At 37.6% G+C, this 19,062-nt stretch overlaps 1 protein-coding gene across 2 annotated transcripts in view; it reads right to left on the bottom strand.

Annotated features, from left to right (window-relative positions):
- The window catches only part of NAALADL2 (N-acetylated alpha-linked acidic dipeptidase like 2), a 2,111,880-nt gene that overhangs the window by 469,266 nt on the left and 1,623,552 nt on the right, over positions 1 to 19,062 (bottom strand). For both annotated transcript variants that reach the window (XM_073626241.1, XM_073626242.1), the window contains one exon: positions 11,403 to 11,495. In XM_073626241.1, the coding sequence (XP_073482342.1) occupies positions 11,403 to 11,495 (93 nt within the window). The remainder of the gene's footprint in view (positions 1 to 11,402; positions 11,496 to 19,062) is intronic.

The raw sequence follows: 19,062 nt of genomic DNA, 5'->3' as shown, positions 1-19,062 counted from the left end.
GGGGTAACATTACAAAATGTGGAAAAAGTGAATAGTTGCATTGTACATAAATAGAAGTATGGATGACCATTTCCCTTAACATACAGTATCTCACAAAAGTGAGTACACCCCTCACATTTTTGTAAATGTTTTATTATATCTTTTAATGTGACAACACTGAAGAAATGATACTTTGCTACAATGTAAAGTAGTGAGTGTACAGCTTGTATAACAGTGTAAATTTGTTGTCCCCTCAAAATAACTCAACACACAGCCATTAATGTCTAAACCGCTGGCAACAAAAGTGAGTACACCCCTAAGTAAAAATGTCCAACCTGGGCCCAATTAGCCATTTTCCCTCCCCGGGGTCATGTGACTCATTACAAAGTCTCAGGTGTGAATGGGAAGCAGGTGTGGTGAACTTGGTGTTATCACTCTCACTCTCTCATACTGGTCACTGGAAGTTCAACATGGAACCTCATGGCAAAGAACTCTCTGAGGATCTGAAAAATCTGATTGCCAAGACCCTGAAACTGAGATGCAGCACGGTGGCCAAGACCATACAGTGGTTTAACAGGACAGGTTCCATTCAGAACAGGCCTCTCCATAGTCGACCAAAGAAGTTGAGTGCACGTGCTCAGCATCATATCCAAAGGCTGTCTTTGGGTAATAGACAGATGAGTGTTGCCAGAATTTCTGCAGAGGTTGAAGGGGTGGGGGGTCAGCCTGTCAGTGTTCAGATCATATGCCACACACTGCATCAAATTGGTCTGCATGGCTGTTGTCCCAGAAGGAAGCCTCTTCTAAAAATGATGCACAAGAAAGCCCGCAAACAGTTTGCTGAAGACAATCAGACTAAGGACATGGATTACTGGAACTATGTCCTGAGACCAAGATAAACTTATTTGGTTCAGATGGTGTCAAGCATGTGTGGCAGCAACCAGGTGAGGAGTAAAAAGACAAGTGTGTCTACAGTCAAGCATGGTGGTGGGAGTGTCATGATCTGGGGCTGTATGAGTGCTGCCGGCACTGGGGAGCTACAGTTTATCGAGGGAACCATGAATGTACTTCACGTACTGTGACATACTGAAGCAGAGCATGATCCCCTCCCTTCAGAGACTGGGCCACAGGGCAGAATTCCAACATGATAATGACCCCAAACACACCACTGCCTTGCTAAAGAAGCTGAGGGTAAAGGTGATGAACTGACCAAGCATGTCTCCAGACCTAAACCGTATTGAGCATTTGTGTGGCATCCTCAAACAGAAGGTGGAGGAGCGCAAGGTCTCTAACATCCACCAGCTCTGTGATGTCTTCATGGAGAAGTGGAAGAGGACTCCAGTAGCAACCTGTGAAGCTCTGGTAAACTCCATGCCCAAGAGGGTTAAGGCAGTGCTGAAAATAATGGTGGACACACAAAATATTGACACTTTGGGCCCAATTTGGGCATTTTCACTTAGGGGTGTACTCACTTTTGTTGCCAGCGGTTTAGACAATAATGACTGTGTGTTGAGGGAACAGCAAATGTAGCAGAGTGTAAATTCTTCAGTGTTGTCACATGAAAAGATATAATAAAATATTTACAGAAATGTGAGGGGTGTACTTACTTTTGTGATATACTGTATGTGATTACAGCCCAATATAATTTTCTAGCTGATTTCTGATGTTGGGATCTTAGCCTTCAAAAATTTCTGCAGTGAGCATCACTGCTTTTAAAAAAAAAGTGTCAGGGGTGTTTGACTTAATTAAAGTGGCATTTGAAATGGTAAAAAGTGCTGTTATGTTTGTTATTATTATTATTATAATACAGAATTTATATAGCGCCAACAGTTTATGCAGCGCTTTACAACTTGAGGGTAGTCAGTACAAATACAATACACTTTAATGCAGTAGAAATCAGAGGGCCCTGCTCCTTATAGCTTACAATCTAAGTTATAATATACACTGTCAACAAGAGCATGGTCTTGTAGAAAATAACAAGAGATGCTGATAGTGAAGGGCTTGGGATAGTGATTATTGTCTTTTTATCTAGGAGAATGTTGGCTTTAGTAGAATAAATCATCTACTTGCTGGACTCGGGAAAAGAAATCATATACTGCCTGCTGTCATTCATGTTCATGCTGCTTACACAGTAGCAGACCTAGCAAGAGGGCATGGAAAGAGAAGTTTATCTTTTCTGATCCTGTATAATGGGTATTCTGTAATGCACTGCTATGAAGTAAAAAAAAAAATAAAGTAGAAGAGTAAAAAGTTAAAATAGTAATACTTTATGTATCACAATTACAGTCAGGTCCATAAATATTGGAACACCCACACAATTCTAATCTTTTTGGCTCTATACACCACCACAATGGATTTGAAATGAAATGAAAAAGATGTGTTTTAACTGCAGACTTTCAGCTTTAATTTGAGGGTATTTGCATCCAAATCAGGTGAACGGTGTAGGAATTACAACAATTTGTATATGTGCCTCCCACTTTTTAAGGGACCAAAAGTAATGGGAGAATTGGCTGCTCAGCTGTTCAGCTGCCAGGTGTGTGTTAATAATTATTCCCTCATTATCCCATTTACAAGGAGCAGATACAAGGTCCAGAATTCAAGTGTGCTATTTGCATTTGGACTCTGTTGCTGTCAACTCTCAATATGAGATCCAAAGAGCTGTCACTATCAGTGAAGCAAGCCATCATTAGGCTGAAAAAAACAAAACAAACCCATCAGAGAGACAGCAAAAACATTAGATGTGGCCAAATCAACCGTTTGGAACATCCTTAAAAAGAAAGAACGCACCGGTGAGCTCAACAACACCAAAAGACCCAGAAGATCACGTAAAACAACTGTGGTGGATTCACAGCAGTTGGTCAGATCAAGAACACTCTCCAGGAGGTAGGTGTATGTGTGTCAAAGTCAACAATCAAGAGAAGACTTCATCAGAGTGAATACAGAGGGTTCACCATAAGATGTAAACCATTGGTAAGCCTCAAAAACAGGAAGGCCAGATTAGAGTTTGCCAAACAACATCTAAAAAAGCCTTCACAGTTCTGGAACAACATTCTTTGGACAGATGAGACCAAGATCAACTTGTACCAGAGTGATGGGAAGAGAAGTGTATGGAGAAGGAAAGGAACTGCTCATGATCCAAAGCATACCGCCTTATCGGTGAAGCATGGTGGTGGTAGTGTCATGGCGTGGGCATGTATGGCTGCCAATGGAACTGGTTCTCTTGTATTTATTGATGATGTGACTGCTGACAAAAGCAGTAGGATGAATTCTGAAGTGTTTCGGGCATTATTATCTGTTCACATTCAGCAAAATGCTTCAGAACACATTGGACGGCGCTTCACAGTGCAGATGGACAATGACCCGAAGCATACTGCGAAAGCAACCAAAGAGTTTTTTAAGGAAAAGAAATGGAATGTTATGCAATGGCCAAGTCAATCACCTGACCTGAATTCGATTGAGCATGCATTTCACTTGCTGAAGACAAAACTGAAGGGAAAATGCCCCAAGAACAAGCAGGAACTGAAGACAGTTGCAGTGAGGCCTGGCAGAGTATCACTAGGGATAAAACCCAGCGTCTGGTGATCTCTATGCATTCCAGACTTCAGGCTGCAACTGGCTGCAAAAGATTTGCAACCAAGTATTAGAAAGTGAAAGTTTTATGGATGATTGTTAATCTGTCCCATTACTTTTGGTCCCTTAAAAAGTGGGAGGCACATATACAAACTGTTGTAATTCCTACACCGTTCACCTGATTTGGATGTAAATACCCTCAATTTAAAGCTGAAAGTCTGCAGTTAAAGAAGATCTTGTTCATTTCAAATCCATTGTGGTGGTGTATAGAGCCAAAAAAATTAGAATTGTGTCGATGTCCCAATATTTATGGACCTGACTGTACATAGAAAATATAAGGGAGCTTCAGTGTTGAAACTACACTTAGAGTAAACATAATGTGACAGGAACCCCTGAAAGTCCATTAATGAACTTTTAATTCAGTACTTAAATTATTCTTTGGTACCTTTGATTATTTCCCGATTATTTACTGTATTTTTAATGCTTGGTAAACTTGGTAAAAAAAAATACTGTATGTAGTAATGTATTGTGTTAACCTGAAAAATTATCAGATATCAACTGTATTCAACATTGTTTTATATCAGCAAATAAAAAAATGACAACTCCAGCTAAACTCTTACAATTAGTAAAATAGCTTCAAATTAACCCACCTCTCTAGCTGCTTTAACTGTAAGCTAATTTATTATTTCAAATTTCCTCCAGGATCACAACAAAGACCCTAAAATCAGTTTAAGTCAGTTTCTAACAGCTTAGAAACATCTACTGGTTGTTTTCTTACACAGCATGCAGGTTGCCAATCTCTGCTCCCATAGAAACAAGCTGATATTTTTGTTGTGAACTTTAAAATTTAATTTCTCCAGAATGCTTATAGCTATAGAGTTAAATTGGGATATGTGTTTTTACTGCTTGCTTAGAATAATTTACTATGCATAGTCTGGCACAAGCCCTGCACAAGCATGGACCATTGCCACATTTTACCTCGATAGTCAGAAGAGATGGACTCCACGTTTAGTTTAACAAGCTTACACTGGGTTTTGTTAAAATGCTTGCTACAAACATGTATATTGTAACACAAAGGGTTAATCATAAGAAGCTGTTTTGGTTTTTAAATACAGGTCATATTAAGAAATTATATCTATAAACAGATTGCCATTAGTACTCCCTTTAGAGGGAACAGATTGTTCATCTTTATGAAGTGGATATTACGATCACAGCTGTCCAACAAGAAGGGAATTTGGGTATCCAACAGTAAATCTTTGAGCACAAAAAATTGCTTAGCATAAATTGAGAACAAACAGGGTAGATTTATCACAGATGTACTCTAGTAAGACAATGAATTTCATATTTGCACCTGCATTTCTTCTTGCGCACCAAGACAAGACATATATACGTTTGAAACTAAGTGGTAGTTTACATCTTGTAAAAACGAAGAAAAAAACTTGCATAAGAATAAAGCAAATGCAAATTTTCTAAGATAGAGTGCTTGTTATTATTTTAATAAGTTTTACTCATAATTTAAAAAAGACCCGTTAGCTACCTATGCCAATACCATAATTATATTTCTGTCACAATATACAAAAAATAGTTTATTTAAAAACTGTATCTGTTGTTATAATAAATCAGTTCTGTCAATTAACAGTGAATTACTGAAAGAGTTAAAGTGATTGTAAATGATCACCTTGTAAAACAACCCATTTAGTTTGAGATAGAAAAAGGAAAGGCAAAACTTTTTTGTATAGATATTAAAAAAAATACATTATAAATAACTTTTTTCCCTTTTTATAAGAGGTTCCATTCCCTCTCTTCCCAGCTGCATAAGAGCTGGGGGTGGGAGAAGCAACAGCACACTAAGCAGCTGGGGCATGTCAGGACAAGTCTGATCTTTGAAGGAGAGTACACATAGCTAGAGAACTGACAACAGTGTGCTCTCCTGCTTACTATAAGAAAAAAAGAGAGCGCACCAGCCTAGTGCATTATCCTAAAGGTAAATTTATTAAAACCAAGATTAAAATATACTCACAAAGGTAGGAAGAAAAATTGCACTATAAACAATCACAAGGCGATTGGTCCATTGGTAGCAGTTACTGCTACCAGCGGACCAATCGCCTTGTGATTGTTTATATTGCGATTTTTCTTCCTACCTTTGTGAGTATATTTTAATCTTGGTTTTAATAAATGTACCTTTAGGATAATGCACTAGGCTGGTGCACTCTCTTTTTTTCTTATCGTTTACTACTAGGATTATCCCATCCTGGAGAGCAGCAAGGCTGAAATTCATTGCCCTTTCTGAACCCCTGGGATCATCTAGCTTACACACCTGTGCACAAGAGTATTTGCTTCTGTAATACTGCTCTCCTGCTTAGTGTGGTCAATTTTTATTGGAAAACAGAGGGACTGGCAGGAACACCAGGGATTTCACACAAAGGAAGCAATACAAAGAAAACAGGATACTTTCTCATACAAGTACATGGTACAGCAGGCACATTTTAGGAATGTGAAATGTTGGGATAACAAATGTTTTCAGAATCTTCTCATAATAAATTGTGTGAATTCCTCCTAGCCTTAAATAATACTAGTGTGTGCTTTAAATGCACCTGAATGAAGTATTATCACAGGAAATATTTCCCATATGAAAAGGAAAAGAAAAACAAAAACAAATGGGGTGGCAAGAAGAAAAACATCAATGTGACGTAAAGAAGGATGTATCACATGGCCTATACTCATCCATACCCAGCAGGTATAAACCCCTACCGTGTACCCTGAGCCCAAGTGGGGCACATGATGTTATCAGTTTGATGTAGGCTGCATGTAGCATTTCCTTAGGTCCCTTTCCTCTCCATTAATCACTCAAACTGTGTATTGTAATTGTTGCTGTTCACAAGGTGATAAGCAGCAGCAGGGAGACTAATATGTGTGAAACAGGTCTGCACAGTCAGAAATATAAAGATTACTGCTCAAAAACAGGCATTTATGGGTCAACAAGCTACTCCAAGAAGTTGATTTTGACCTTGTAAAATGACTGAACAAAAATGTTTCAGGCGCTCTAGGGGAAAAGGAAGATGAAGATAATGTCAGAAAGACTTCTTTTGATTTATTATACTTTTTTCACAGTCTGCTATTTTCTTTTCTGCAAAAAAAGATGCAAAATAATGTGTTTAAAGTGGTTGTAAACTTCTGAAATGAACACAGACCAAAGTATATCTACAAAAGGTTTGTGGAGATTGCCTCAGTTCATAGCGTCCAGTGTGGATCCTGTCCTCTCTCTCCTTGCTCTGCAATCTGAGCAATTTCTGATGTTTTTCCTTGGCGATGTCCTGCTTTCCCTCTCTCCTTAGCATACAGCAGCTCATTGACAGCCTCAGATGTGCAAGTTTCCCAGTGAGACTGTGTAGAGGGGGGTGTGCCCTTCTCCTCCACTCGGGTTCCAGATTACACTAAGCCCTATGCTCTGTGCTGTGCAGTGTGTGACATCAGATCTACTAGCTGCCTAACCCCCTATTTTGTCAAGGATTTGCTGTAATGATGCTATATCCTGTGCCAAAGTAATTTCCTTGCATAATATATTATTATCAGCAAACATTGAAATTGAGCTCTTAATTCAAACATCTATATTATTAATAAATAACATTGGCCCCAAGAGATTCCTAGAGCACACTACTCCCAACTTTAGACCATTTAGAGAATGAGTCATGTAGCACTACTCTCTGGACCCATTCATGTAGCCAGTTTCCTATCCATGTACAAAAATTTTGTCAACTCTAACAGACCTCATTTTATAGATCAAATGTTTACAAGGTACAGTATTCCTTAGCAAAATTTCAATAAACGATCTCTACTAGACTTTCACCATTGAATTTCTCACTTACTTCCTCATAGAAAGATAACAGGCTGGTCTGACAAGATGGTGTTTCAATAACACTTGCTTGTCACTTATGATACCTTTATCGTGGACACATTTCTTTTTAACATCCCTTACCATCCTCTTGAATACCTTACATACTATTGATATTAGGCTGACTGGTCTTTAATTTCTCAAATCTTTTTTGTAAATTAGTAACACATTTGTTCTACCCCAGCAAAATGATTCTTTTATATCCTGAATATTTTTATAATTGTCTTTTAAAGTCATTACCCTGTGTTGCAAAGGTATTAAAGAAAGTATAAAATGCTGTAAAGAGGTGGAGTATTAAAGCAAGCTTGTTACTTTTTCCTGACTGGGCAAAGCACATGCTTGCCTTAAAGCCAAAATTATTTTTTTTTAATATTCAATAAAGAATTATAGGAATGAGAAAAAAAACTACACATGGAACTTTAACATAGTCCAAAAGATTATTTAAGCCCCATCATTACAAGTATATTATTCTAGATTTTAGTCTGCTGTAAAAATGCAGGTGTTCTGTATTATGACTGTCAGGTGTTCAGAGTCTTGAATGTGTTCCACAGTTTATTTTGGAACGCCTCTGACACGTATGCTGTGTAAGCATATGAGATTCTTTGCAAATATATTTTAATAAATGCTGGCTGCAACACCCTATGTTATTTCAGTGCTTTATTTAACTGTAGTAGAATAAAACAACAAAAAAATATTATGGGAGCTTTGACTATTAGATATCAGGAAGGACTAGTCAGTTTGTACAGTCTTTTTTGAATTATCTACACACAATATTGTGCTGGTTTGAATTGCACTTTTTGCTGTGCTTGGGGAAAAAGGTTTTAGTGCTTCTATTTCAAGAGTCCTACTGCATTTCCTATACCAAACATTTAAAAAATAAAATATAAAAAAGCAAATTCATGAGCCATGCATGACATCTAATGAGACTGAGTTTAAAAAAGGATTGAATGTGTATTTTTTTTTTATAAAATGTACTTTATGCCATTATTAGGTTAATTGATCAAGGGAATACATGCAATTTCATCATACGGCAATAGCAGTCATACTAATATTATTGGCAATCATAATACAGTTGTTATTACTTACCTTGAAAGGAAAGAAACATTTCTGTTACATAAAGTTCTTTGGTTGCTTGTTAGCCAACGCATTGTAAAAAAGATAATTTGAAGGTTAGAAGTAAAGATAGCCAAAAAGTAATGCCCCATACACACGATCAGAAATTCCATCAGAAAAAACTTGGATGGTTTTTCCGAAGGAATTCCGCTCAAGCTTGCCTTGCGTACACATGGTCACACAAACGTTCTCTGAACATTCGACCGTCAAGAACGCGGTGACGTACAACGCTACGACGAGCCGAGAAAATGAAGCTCAATGTTTCCGAGCAAGTGTGATTTTTTGCACGTCCGAATTGCATACAGACAAATGCATTTTTGGATAGGAACTTTTTCTGACTGAAAAATAGAGAACCTGCTCTCAATCTTTTGCTGGCTGGAATTCTGCCAGCAAAAGTCCGAAGGAGCATACACACAGTCGGAATTTCTGACCAAAAGCTCACATCCAACTTTTGCTGGTGGAATTTCTGATCGTATGTACGGGGCATTAGAGGGGTTTTTAAATTAGGCGACGGGGGGAGGGCCCAGAGGTAGAGATAGTCAGCGCGGAACATATTCCAGAGGGTAGTCGTGGGGGCATTAGTAGTAGGTTGACTAAAGCACATAAACCCAAGGTAAGTATAGAAACAAGTCCTAGTTGCAATCTCGGAACATCCAATAAGAGGATAGTATGCGACTGATCTAAACTATGTTCACCAATGCCAAGAGCCTGGCGGACAAGATGGGTGAACTAGAGATACTTTTGTACAAGGAGGATTTGGATTTTGTGGGAATTTAAGAGACCTGGTTCAACAGCTCTCATGATTGGTTGGCAACCATTCAAGAGTATACCCTTTATCGCAGGGATAGAGAGGGTAAAAAAGGGGGAGGGGGAGGGGTATGCCTATATATCAAGAATAATGTACAAGTGAATGTGAGAGATGACATCACTAAGGGAGCTAGGGAGGAGGTGAAATCCTTATGGGTACAGCTCCAAAGGGATAAAGCTAAGGAGAAAATATTACTGGGAGTATTCTATAGGCCTCCTAACCTAAGGGAGGAGGGGGAGACGGATCTCCTATCATAAGCAGCAAGGATGGGAAGTGTTATCGTAATGGGGGATTTTATTTATCCAGACATAGACTGGGCAGAGGGAACCACGCATTCGTCTAAGACTCGCCAGTTCCTAAATGTCTTGCTGGACAATTTCATGGTTCAGATGACAGACGCACCAAAGAGAAATAAAGCGTTACTGGATCTACTGATTACCAACAATACAGACCTGATCACTGATATGGAAATATGGGGTAATTTAGGAAACAGCTATCACAGGTCAATTGGTTTCAGTATAAATCACACAAATAGGAAACATAAGGGGAATACAAAGACACTGAATTTCAAAAGAGCCAACTTTCCTAAACTACGAACCTTGTTAGAAGGCATGAATTGGGATAAAATCTTAGGAACAAAGAACATGGAGGAGAGATGGGTTTGCTTTAAGAGCATATTAAAAGATGGTCAATGCATCCCATTGGGTAATTTAAAAGAGCAAACAAAAATCCTGCATGGCTTAACTCAAATGTAAAAATGCATATAAAACCAAAGGAGAAGGCCTTCAAAAAATACAAGGTTGAGGGATCATCATCAGCATTCAGATTTTACAAAGAATGCAACAAGAAATGTAAGGGTGCAATTAGGGTGGCTAAGATAGAACACGAATGACACAAAAAAGACAGCAAAAAAATCCCAAGAAATTCTTTAAGTATGTAAACAGTAAAAAAGGGAGGACAGACCATATTGGCCCCATAAATTAGTTATGAGGAAAGGTTGTGAGCACTGAACTTATTCTTTCTGGAAAAGAGATGCTTGAGAGGGGATATGATTTCAATTTATAAATACCGTACTGGTGACCCTACAATAGGGATAAAACTTTTTTTGCGGAAGGGAGTTTAACAAGACACGTGGCCACACTTTAAAATTAGAAGAAAAGAGGTTTAACCTTAAACTACATAGAGGGTTCTTCACTGTAAGAGTGGCAAGGATGTGGAATTCCCTTCCACAGGCGGTGGTCTCAGTGGGGAGCATCGATACTTTCAAAATACTATTAGATAAGCACCTGAGCAACCCCAACATACAGGGATTTACAATGTAATACTGACATTTAATCGTACACATAGGTTGGACTTGATAGTCTTTTTTCAACCTCACCTACTATGTACCTATGTAACTATGAGTAATACTCGTACTTTTAAAAAAACCCTGTCATGCCCCCCCCAAAAAAAATAGCCTGAACACTGTATAAGAAAACCGTTAATACTAACCTTTCTGGTGGTGGGAAGTGGGGTTAAATCGTTGATCACTTGCTAAATCACATCTAGATTAATAACTATTAGAGTGAGTAACAAGTGTTTCTACCAAGTGACCTTTACCAGACTGAACTCATACTGGAGGTGGTATCAGATTAACTATGTTTCTCATTGTGATGGGCATGTTTTTCTTGCTAATTTTGCAAATATAATTCCTCCATTATATTATTATATTTTCAGATGTGGACATACTGCACTAGAAGTGCACACATTGTATTTTTGTCTTTTCATGTACAGCTGTTTATTCCCTACTCTGTATGACTCTGGTGCTGCCTTACTAGGAAGCGAGCTTGAACATTTGGTATTGAGAGACTCAACCTATTTGAATAACCAGACAAGAAAAACATTTCCTTTCACTATCTCCAACAACAGAAGTGCAGTAGGACACCTTTTATTATATTTTTTTTAATTACCCCTTAGATTAAAGGTGACCATAAGTAGTAAATGGTATTAAACTCATAAAAGTTAATATATTATATATTGTATAAATATTTATAGTCTTACCTTGGCAATGTATTCATGGCGTAGGAAAAAAGGATCTACTTTTTGGTTAGATTCCTTGTTAGTAAAAAACACTTCTGAAAGTAAATTTGAGCCCTAGGAATAAATTTTATATGCAAACACAATATTAAAATACATACAGTATACAATGGATATACATATGAAATAAAAACATTAGTTAAAATGAAAAGAAAATAGACTGCTCAAAACTGTTTACTATTTTTAGATGATTTTGTTAGGATCGAATACTGAACAGAGTGAAGATTTTTTTGACAAGGACTTTAAATTAGAATCCAAGCAACTGTCCAGTTGAAACAGATAGATGTTAACAATCGTCCTTTCCACAGGGTTTGTAATTGAGTAAATAGTGTCAATGGGCTGATGAAACAACAAAGCAAGTGAGACAACAAAGCAAGAGCACACAGTCTAGTGATAAAGCTCCATGAAGGTTCTCCCTTTCATAGCAAACAAATGCACCATAGAGTATCTAGGACCGCATGCAATATAATGCACAATAATAATGTTGTTGTGGACAAACTGTGCAGGACACAAACCCAAAGTCCTGCAGAGGGAACACTGGTGAAGGTAATGGGCATGAAACACCCCAGGGCTTCCAACCTTTACTGTAACTAATTGAAAGACACTGTATGTAGTGCCCACAATAATGTCAAACCAGAGCGACATGTCCAGCCAATTAATCCAAAAGATACAGAAATGTAATGTCCTCTTTATTGAAAATGTATCTTTATTGAAAACAAAAAGATGAAAGGCAATCCATTTACAAAGTTGTGTGACAAAGAGCCCACTAAAAAATTCCTTCGTTGCTGCCACTATGTAATGGTAGACAGACAAATTGTTGGAAGAGTGAGGGCAGTAGCACTACTGTGGACAAACTGAACTGCACACTGGACCATGCTGATGGAAGGGAAAGGAACTGGCATCAGCCATCTCTTGCACCAAGCAATTCTAGAGGAAGGGAACCTTTACAACATCTCTGTGATAATGTATTTCAAAGCCTCTCCCTCTTTCTCAAGTCATAGAGTGGAGATGATGGAGACAGCTTAAATACACTAGAAGGCTGAAGGAGGAAAGGCAACCATCAACACAATGGATCTCTCCACAACTTTGCAGCACCACCCTGTCTATGTATAAGCTAAAAAAAGAATCACTATGATAATTCAAGAGAATACAATGAATATTAAAAAACATGAATTTATCTACTGTACATAACATTATCGCATCAGATAAAACCATAATAAAACAACCACTAAAAAACATAAAATGATAAATCCTTAAATTTAGCAATACACAACGTATTGTGTAAATGGATATATATATATATATATATATATATACACACACACACATGTGTGTACATACATTTGGGAACCAAGTGAGAATGTATATATACAGTATATATTCATCTACTCCATATATACAGTATATAATACACATATACTGTATACACACCATACAATCAATACTACTATATATAATGTAATATAGTTTTGGTGCAAAAAAAGATAAATAAATACATTTTTGAAGAATAAACAATGAATTAATATATATGAATACAAAATTGAAATAAACAGAAAAACGGCAACAAAAAATACATGAAAAAATTAATAAAAATTTGATTGGGCCACTGATATGGGAGACTTCAAAATAGAAAATATATGTGTGGGTAGATATGTAATAGATTGATTTACAAATGCAACAATCCCAGTTGGTCGTCAAATCAAAAGGAGGTAAGAAAAAAAGGGGAAGGGGAGGGTCCTACAAAACTGTATGTATATCTATCTCTTCATTAACCATCTGCTGACCGCTCACAGTAAATATACTGCAGGTACAGGTACAGTCACGTACATGTATGTTACCGGCCAACCCATGCTGTGATTGGGTACAGCACGAGTTTGGCTGCAGATATCAGCCAATGATTTTGGCTGAAACCTGCTGATCAGCTGTATCCAATCACACACACAGAGTTCTGTATTTACATACTTAGCAGCTCTGGCTTCCTGAAAAGCAGGGAAAAAAACTGCCAGTTTATTAAGTAAAATCAGTACAGTGTCAGTGTACAGTATTATAAGTGTTACTAGCGACATCAGTGTCAGTTATTGACCCTCCCAGCCAGTGCCAGATTGTGCCCCACTCTATAACAATCCCGCTATAAGTCCCTGATCACCGCCATTATAGTATAATGTCTATAGTAAAGCTGAGTAAATTCCAGTATATATACTATAGCTTGTAAATGCTAAAACTTTCGCACAAACCAATTCATGTACACTTATTGGGATTTTATTTTACCAAAGACATGTAGCAGAATACATGTTGTTTCAATTTTTTTTTTTTTTTTTTTTTAAATATCTTTATTTGTCCAAAAACATTTTACATTTTATAACATAACATACAAACACAATCATATCAAAAATATTTATCTTCAATACGCTTCAGATCTACATCCACTCTCATACTAACTAACTATTTGGATTAAACACATTAAAACTCCTATATCATCCCACCATCCACCCTATCATCCTATCCATCCATTCATGTGAAGGGGAGGGGAAGAAGAAGAAAGAGAAAGAGAGAGAGAGAAGAAAGAAAAAAAGAAAAAAAAAAAAAAAAAAAAAAAAAAAAAAAAAGGGGGGGGGGAAGAATCATCTGGAAATACAATGTCTCCTGTCTCCGGGGGTCTACATATTTCTATCCATCACATAACAGTAGTGAGGAGGCACTATAGTCTACCCATCTAGCCCATATGGCTTGTATCTGTTTTATCTGTTTATTTGAGCCCTCTTCTAGCACTTTTCTCTCCTCTAGAGCCCGCATTTCCGCCATCTCACACTCCCATTCCATCATGGAGGGCGTAATACTACTTTTCCATTTTCTTGCTATACAAGTACGTGCAGCAATTAAGAAATATTTTAATGAGTCTCTTTTTATATTTTTTATTGAACCAGGTATCATAGATAATACTGTTATTAGTATGTCTGGATATATTTCATTTCCCGTCATAGCTCTATAGATTTCAAAAATCTTTTGCCAGAATGGCAGGATTTTGGGACAGTAATACCATATATGGGACATAGTCCCTGATGAAGCTTGACATCTCCAGCATTCTTCTTCATTTGTTGGGTTTATCCTATGTAAGTCTTTCGGGCACTTATACCATCTAGCTAAAATTTTATAGTTTCTTTCCTGATGCTTACTGGATATGGATAGTTTATGGGTTACTGCAATGGCTTTTTCCCATTTTTTCCTATGGATCTCTATCCCCAATTCCTCCTCCCATTTCTTAATATATGATATCACCTGGTCTTGGCTTTCATCATTCAAGATTTTATATACCTTAGATAGTACATGTACGGGTCTCTCTTCTTGAGTAAAAATTTTTTCCAGGGCTGTTAAGGGCCTATCCATTGCTGTTTCTTTTACCAGGGATGATACATATCTTTGGAGTAGACCATGTTGCATCCACTCATTTTTGTGGTCCTCTCCCATCATCCCCAACGGGAGCACATTGTTCCCCACCATGGTTTCTATTATCCTTGTATCTTCATGTCTTTTCCATTTGAGAAAGGTTTTTGCTTTTAGTGCCAATGGAAATTCGGGGTTATCAAACAATGGGGTCATAGGCCCTTTAAACGTAGAACCTACTCCCTTTTTAATCATATTATCCCAGGTTTTCATTGTTGAAACTACTAAGAAGGGTACAGCGCCCTCTACCGATCTTTGTTCTCTTTGAATCCATGGTAGGGATTTCAATTTTAGTCCTGTGATCTCCTCTTCCAATTTTACCCACTGTTTATTATTCCTATTTTGGAACCAATCTACGATTCTGGTGATCATTATTGCCCTTAAATAACTTGCTATGTCCGGGAGGGCAAGGCCACCATTTTTTTTAGACTTATTTAGTAGCTTTCTATTTAATCTAGGTGTTTTGCCCGCCCAAACAAATTGTCCAATCGCTCTGGTCAGTTTTTTCATAATGCCCGTAGCAGGATATATGGGGATCGCTTGTAGGATGTATAATACTTTGGGCAATATATCCATTTTTACGATATTTATCCTGCCTATCCAGGAGAAAGTGCCCTTTTCATATTGCTGGAGTATTTTCGTTATTTTTTGTACCATCGGTACATAATTATATACCTCCAGTTTTTCCAAATCTGTGGGGATATATGTACCAAGGTATTTGATAGAGTTTTCTTGCCATCTAAAGGAAAAATCCTTTTTAAGCAGTTCTATCATAGTTCTTGACATATTGATGTTTAGTGCCTCGGATTTATTAAAGTTTACTTTGAAGTTACTTAAGATCCCAAATCGGTCAAATGCAGCTATCAGGTTTGGTAATGTTATTAGTGGGTTTGTAACATAAAGCAAAATATCATCTGCGTATACAGACATCTTGTATTCCATATCTCCTACTTTTACCCCTTGTATATCTTTACTCGCCCGAATCGCATTTAATAAATGCTCCATGACCAGTATGTATAGTATTGGGGATAGTGGGCAGCCTTGTCTAGTACCATTTGCTATATGTATTTCCTCCGACATTCCACTATTCGCCCGAATCTTTGCCGTGGGGTGTTGGTATAGTGCCATTATTTTATCTAACAATATGGGTCCTATTCCCCATTGTATAAGTGTCTCTTTAAGGAAGCTCCATCCCACCCTGTCAAATGCTTTTTCAGCATCTATTGAGAGTAGGCAGGATGGGATGGAGCCCCCCTGTGCATATTCCATTAATGTAAGAGTTTTCAGGGTATTATCCCTAGCCTTTTTTTATTAAATATACTGTACTTTATAACAAAAAGTAGAACATTCTGTGCTTTTCTCAAAATTTTTGCCCTTTTTCTCATATATACAGTTGTGCTCATAAGTTTACATACCCTGGCAGAATGTATGATTTCTTGGCCATTTTTTCATAGAATATGAATGATAACACAAAACTTTTCTTTCACTCATGGTTAGTGTTTGACTGAAGCCATTAATTATCAATCAACCTTGTTTACTCTTTTTTAACATTAATGGCAACATAAACTACCCAAATGACCCTGATCAAAATTTTACATACCCCGGTTAATACCTTGTATTGCCCCCTTTAACATCAATGACAGCTTGAAGTCTTTTGTGGTATTTGTGGATGAGGCTCTTTATCTTCTCAGATGGTAAATCTGCCCATTCCTCTTGGGAAAAAGCCTCCAGTTCCTGTAATTTCTTGGGCTGTCTTGCATGAACTGCATGTTTGAGATCACCCCAGAGTGGCTCAATGACATTGAGGTCAGGAGACTGAGATGGCCACTCCAGAACCTTCACTTTTTTCTGCTGTAGCCAATGACAGGTCGAGGTGGCCTTGTGTTTTGGATCATTGTCATGTTGGAATGTTCAAGTATGTCCCATGCGCAGCTTCCTGGCTGATGAATACAAATGTTCCTCCAGTATTTTTTGATAACATACTGCATTCATCTTGCTATCAGTTTTGATCAAATTTCCTGTGCCTTTGTAGCTCACACATCCCCAAAACATTAGCGATCCACCTCAGTAGGAATGGCGTACCTTTCATCATAAGCCTTGTTGACGCCTCTCCAAATGTAGCATTTATGGTTGTGGCCAAAAAGCTCAATTTTGGTCTCATCACTCCAAATGACTTTGTGCCAGAAGGTTTGAGGCTAGTAACTGTGTTGTTTGGTATATTGTAAGCGGAATACTTTGTATCATTTGCGTAGTAATGGCTTTCTTTTGGCGACTCGACCATGCAGCCCATCTATCTTCAAGTGCCTCCTCATTGTGCATCTTGAAACAGCCACACCACATGTTTTCAGAGAGTTCTGTATTTCACCTGAAGTTATTTGTGAGCTTTCCTTTGCATCCCAAATAATTTTCCTGGCAGTTGTGGTGAAATTTTAGTTGGTCTACCTGATCGTGGTTCGGTTTCAACAGAACCCCTTTTAAACTTCTTGATTAGAGTTTGAACACCACTGATTGGCATTCTCAATTCCTTGGATATCTTTTTACATCCCTTTTCTGTTTTATACAGTTCAACTACTTTTTCCCGCAGATCCTTTACAATTCGTTTGCTTTCCCCATGACTCAGAATCCAGAAATGTCAGTGCAACACTGGATGAAAGATGCAAGGGTCTGTTAGGAGTCCAGAAACTCACTGACCTTTTATATACACACACACACAAATTACAAGCAAACAGATAACAGGTGAGGATGGTTACCTTTAATAGCCATTCAAACCCCTTTGTGTCAACTTGTGTGCATGTTATCAGGCCAAAATCACCAGGGTACTTTTGATCAGGGTCATGTGGGTAGTTTCTGTTGCCATTATGATTTAAAAAGAGTAAACACAGTTGATTAATAATAAATGACTTCAGCCAAACCCTAACCATGAGTGAAAGAAAAGTTTTTGTGTTATCGTTCATATTCTCTGAAAAATGCCCAAGAAATCATAAATTCTGACAGGGTATGTAAACTTTAAAAAAAAACAGTAGTGATAGTGATAAACTCCCAAAAGAAAGCTCTACTTTTATGAAACAACATTGCATGACCGTGCAATTGCCAGTTAAAGTAGCATAGTGCCGATTAGCAAAAAATGCCCTGATCATAAAGGGGGAAAAACCTTTCCGGAGGTCAAGTGGTTAAGCCCCTTGGGGGCTAAAGTGTTCAATTTGTGAATAGGTTTCCTGCTGACATAATCTGAGAAATTTTTCATTGCCTATTAAATTGTTGGGCATAACCTCAATGGCAAATACTCTCAACACTTTGCTGTTTGTATTGTGTCAATGAAGAATGTGTCAAGGAACATTATGTTCAGTGGAACCATCCTCAATGAACCAACGATGCTCCCCAACTCTTTTACATAATGTAAGCCAAGCTTGTGCCACATATAAAAGTTTGCAGGAGCACTGTAAGAAATATACTACATATTGACTTGAACAATAAATTGCTCAACCACATGTGTGCATCCTGAAGAATCACAAAAGGTAGTTTGTCCACATGATATAAATTGGCAGGTGATGCAATTGCACTGTTTGCATTTGAACATGTTTACACGGTTGTCGAAAAAAAGAGCGTTTACTGGTTTTCTTTGCATCTCCTGCACATTTTCTTAGGAGAAAAAATGTTCTTAAGACACTTTGCCGTCCTAATTATCATCTCAGGAACCTTAGGTAGTATTGAACCCAGTTTGGGATCACATTGTAAAATGGAGATTCTTCCAGATTGTACGAGAAATGGAATGATAATTTCAATAAAATTTTGCAAAAACTGTATATTTCCAATATCACACATATCCTTTTGGCAATCAACTCTTTAATCTGTGAGAAATCTCTTATAAGCCTTTTTAACAAGATGTTTTGAATAACCATTCTCTAAAAATGTGTCAAAAGTACTAAACTTTGCTGCTTGTAATAATCGATTATCATGCAATTTTTTCTCAGTCTACAGAATTGTCCTCCTGGAATATTCTTTTTCCAAGTGGGAGGGTGTCTACTCATATAATGTTAATATGAATTGTCACTTGTAGGCTTGAGATGGTTCTTGGTTGTAATGGTACCTTCCTCCTGAGACAATTCTAAATCAAGAAAGATCAAGTGCATGGCATCTACCACCTGTGTAAATTGAGCACAAAATTGTTGGAATCTATCACCTG

The sequence above is a fragment of the Aquarana catesbeiana genome, linkage group LG04 (genome assembly GCF_042186555.1).
Source record: "Aquarana catesbeiana isolate 2022-GZ linkage group LG04, ASM4218655v1, whole genome shotgun sequence".
Lineage (NCBI taxonomy): Eukaryota > Metazoa > Chordata > Amphibia > Anura > Ranidae > Aquarana > Aquarana catesbeiana.
Note: the sequence above shows the minus strand (reverse complement) of the source record. Positions and strands in the feature narration are given on the sequence as shown.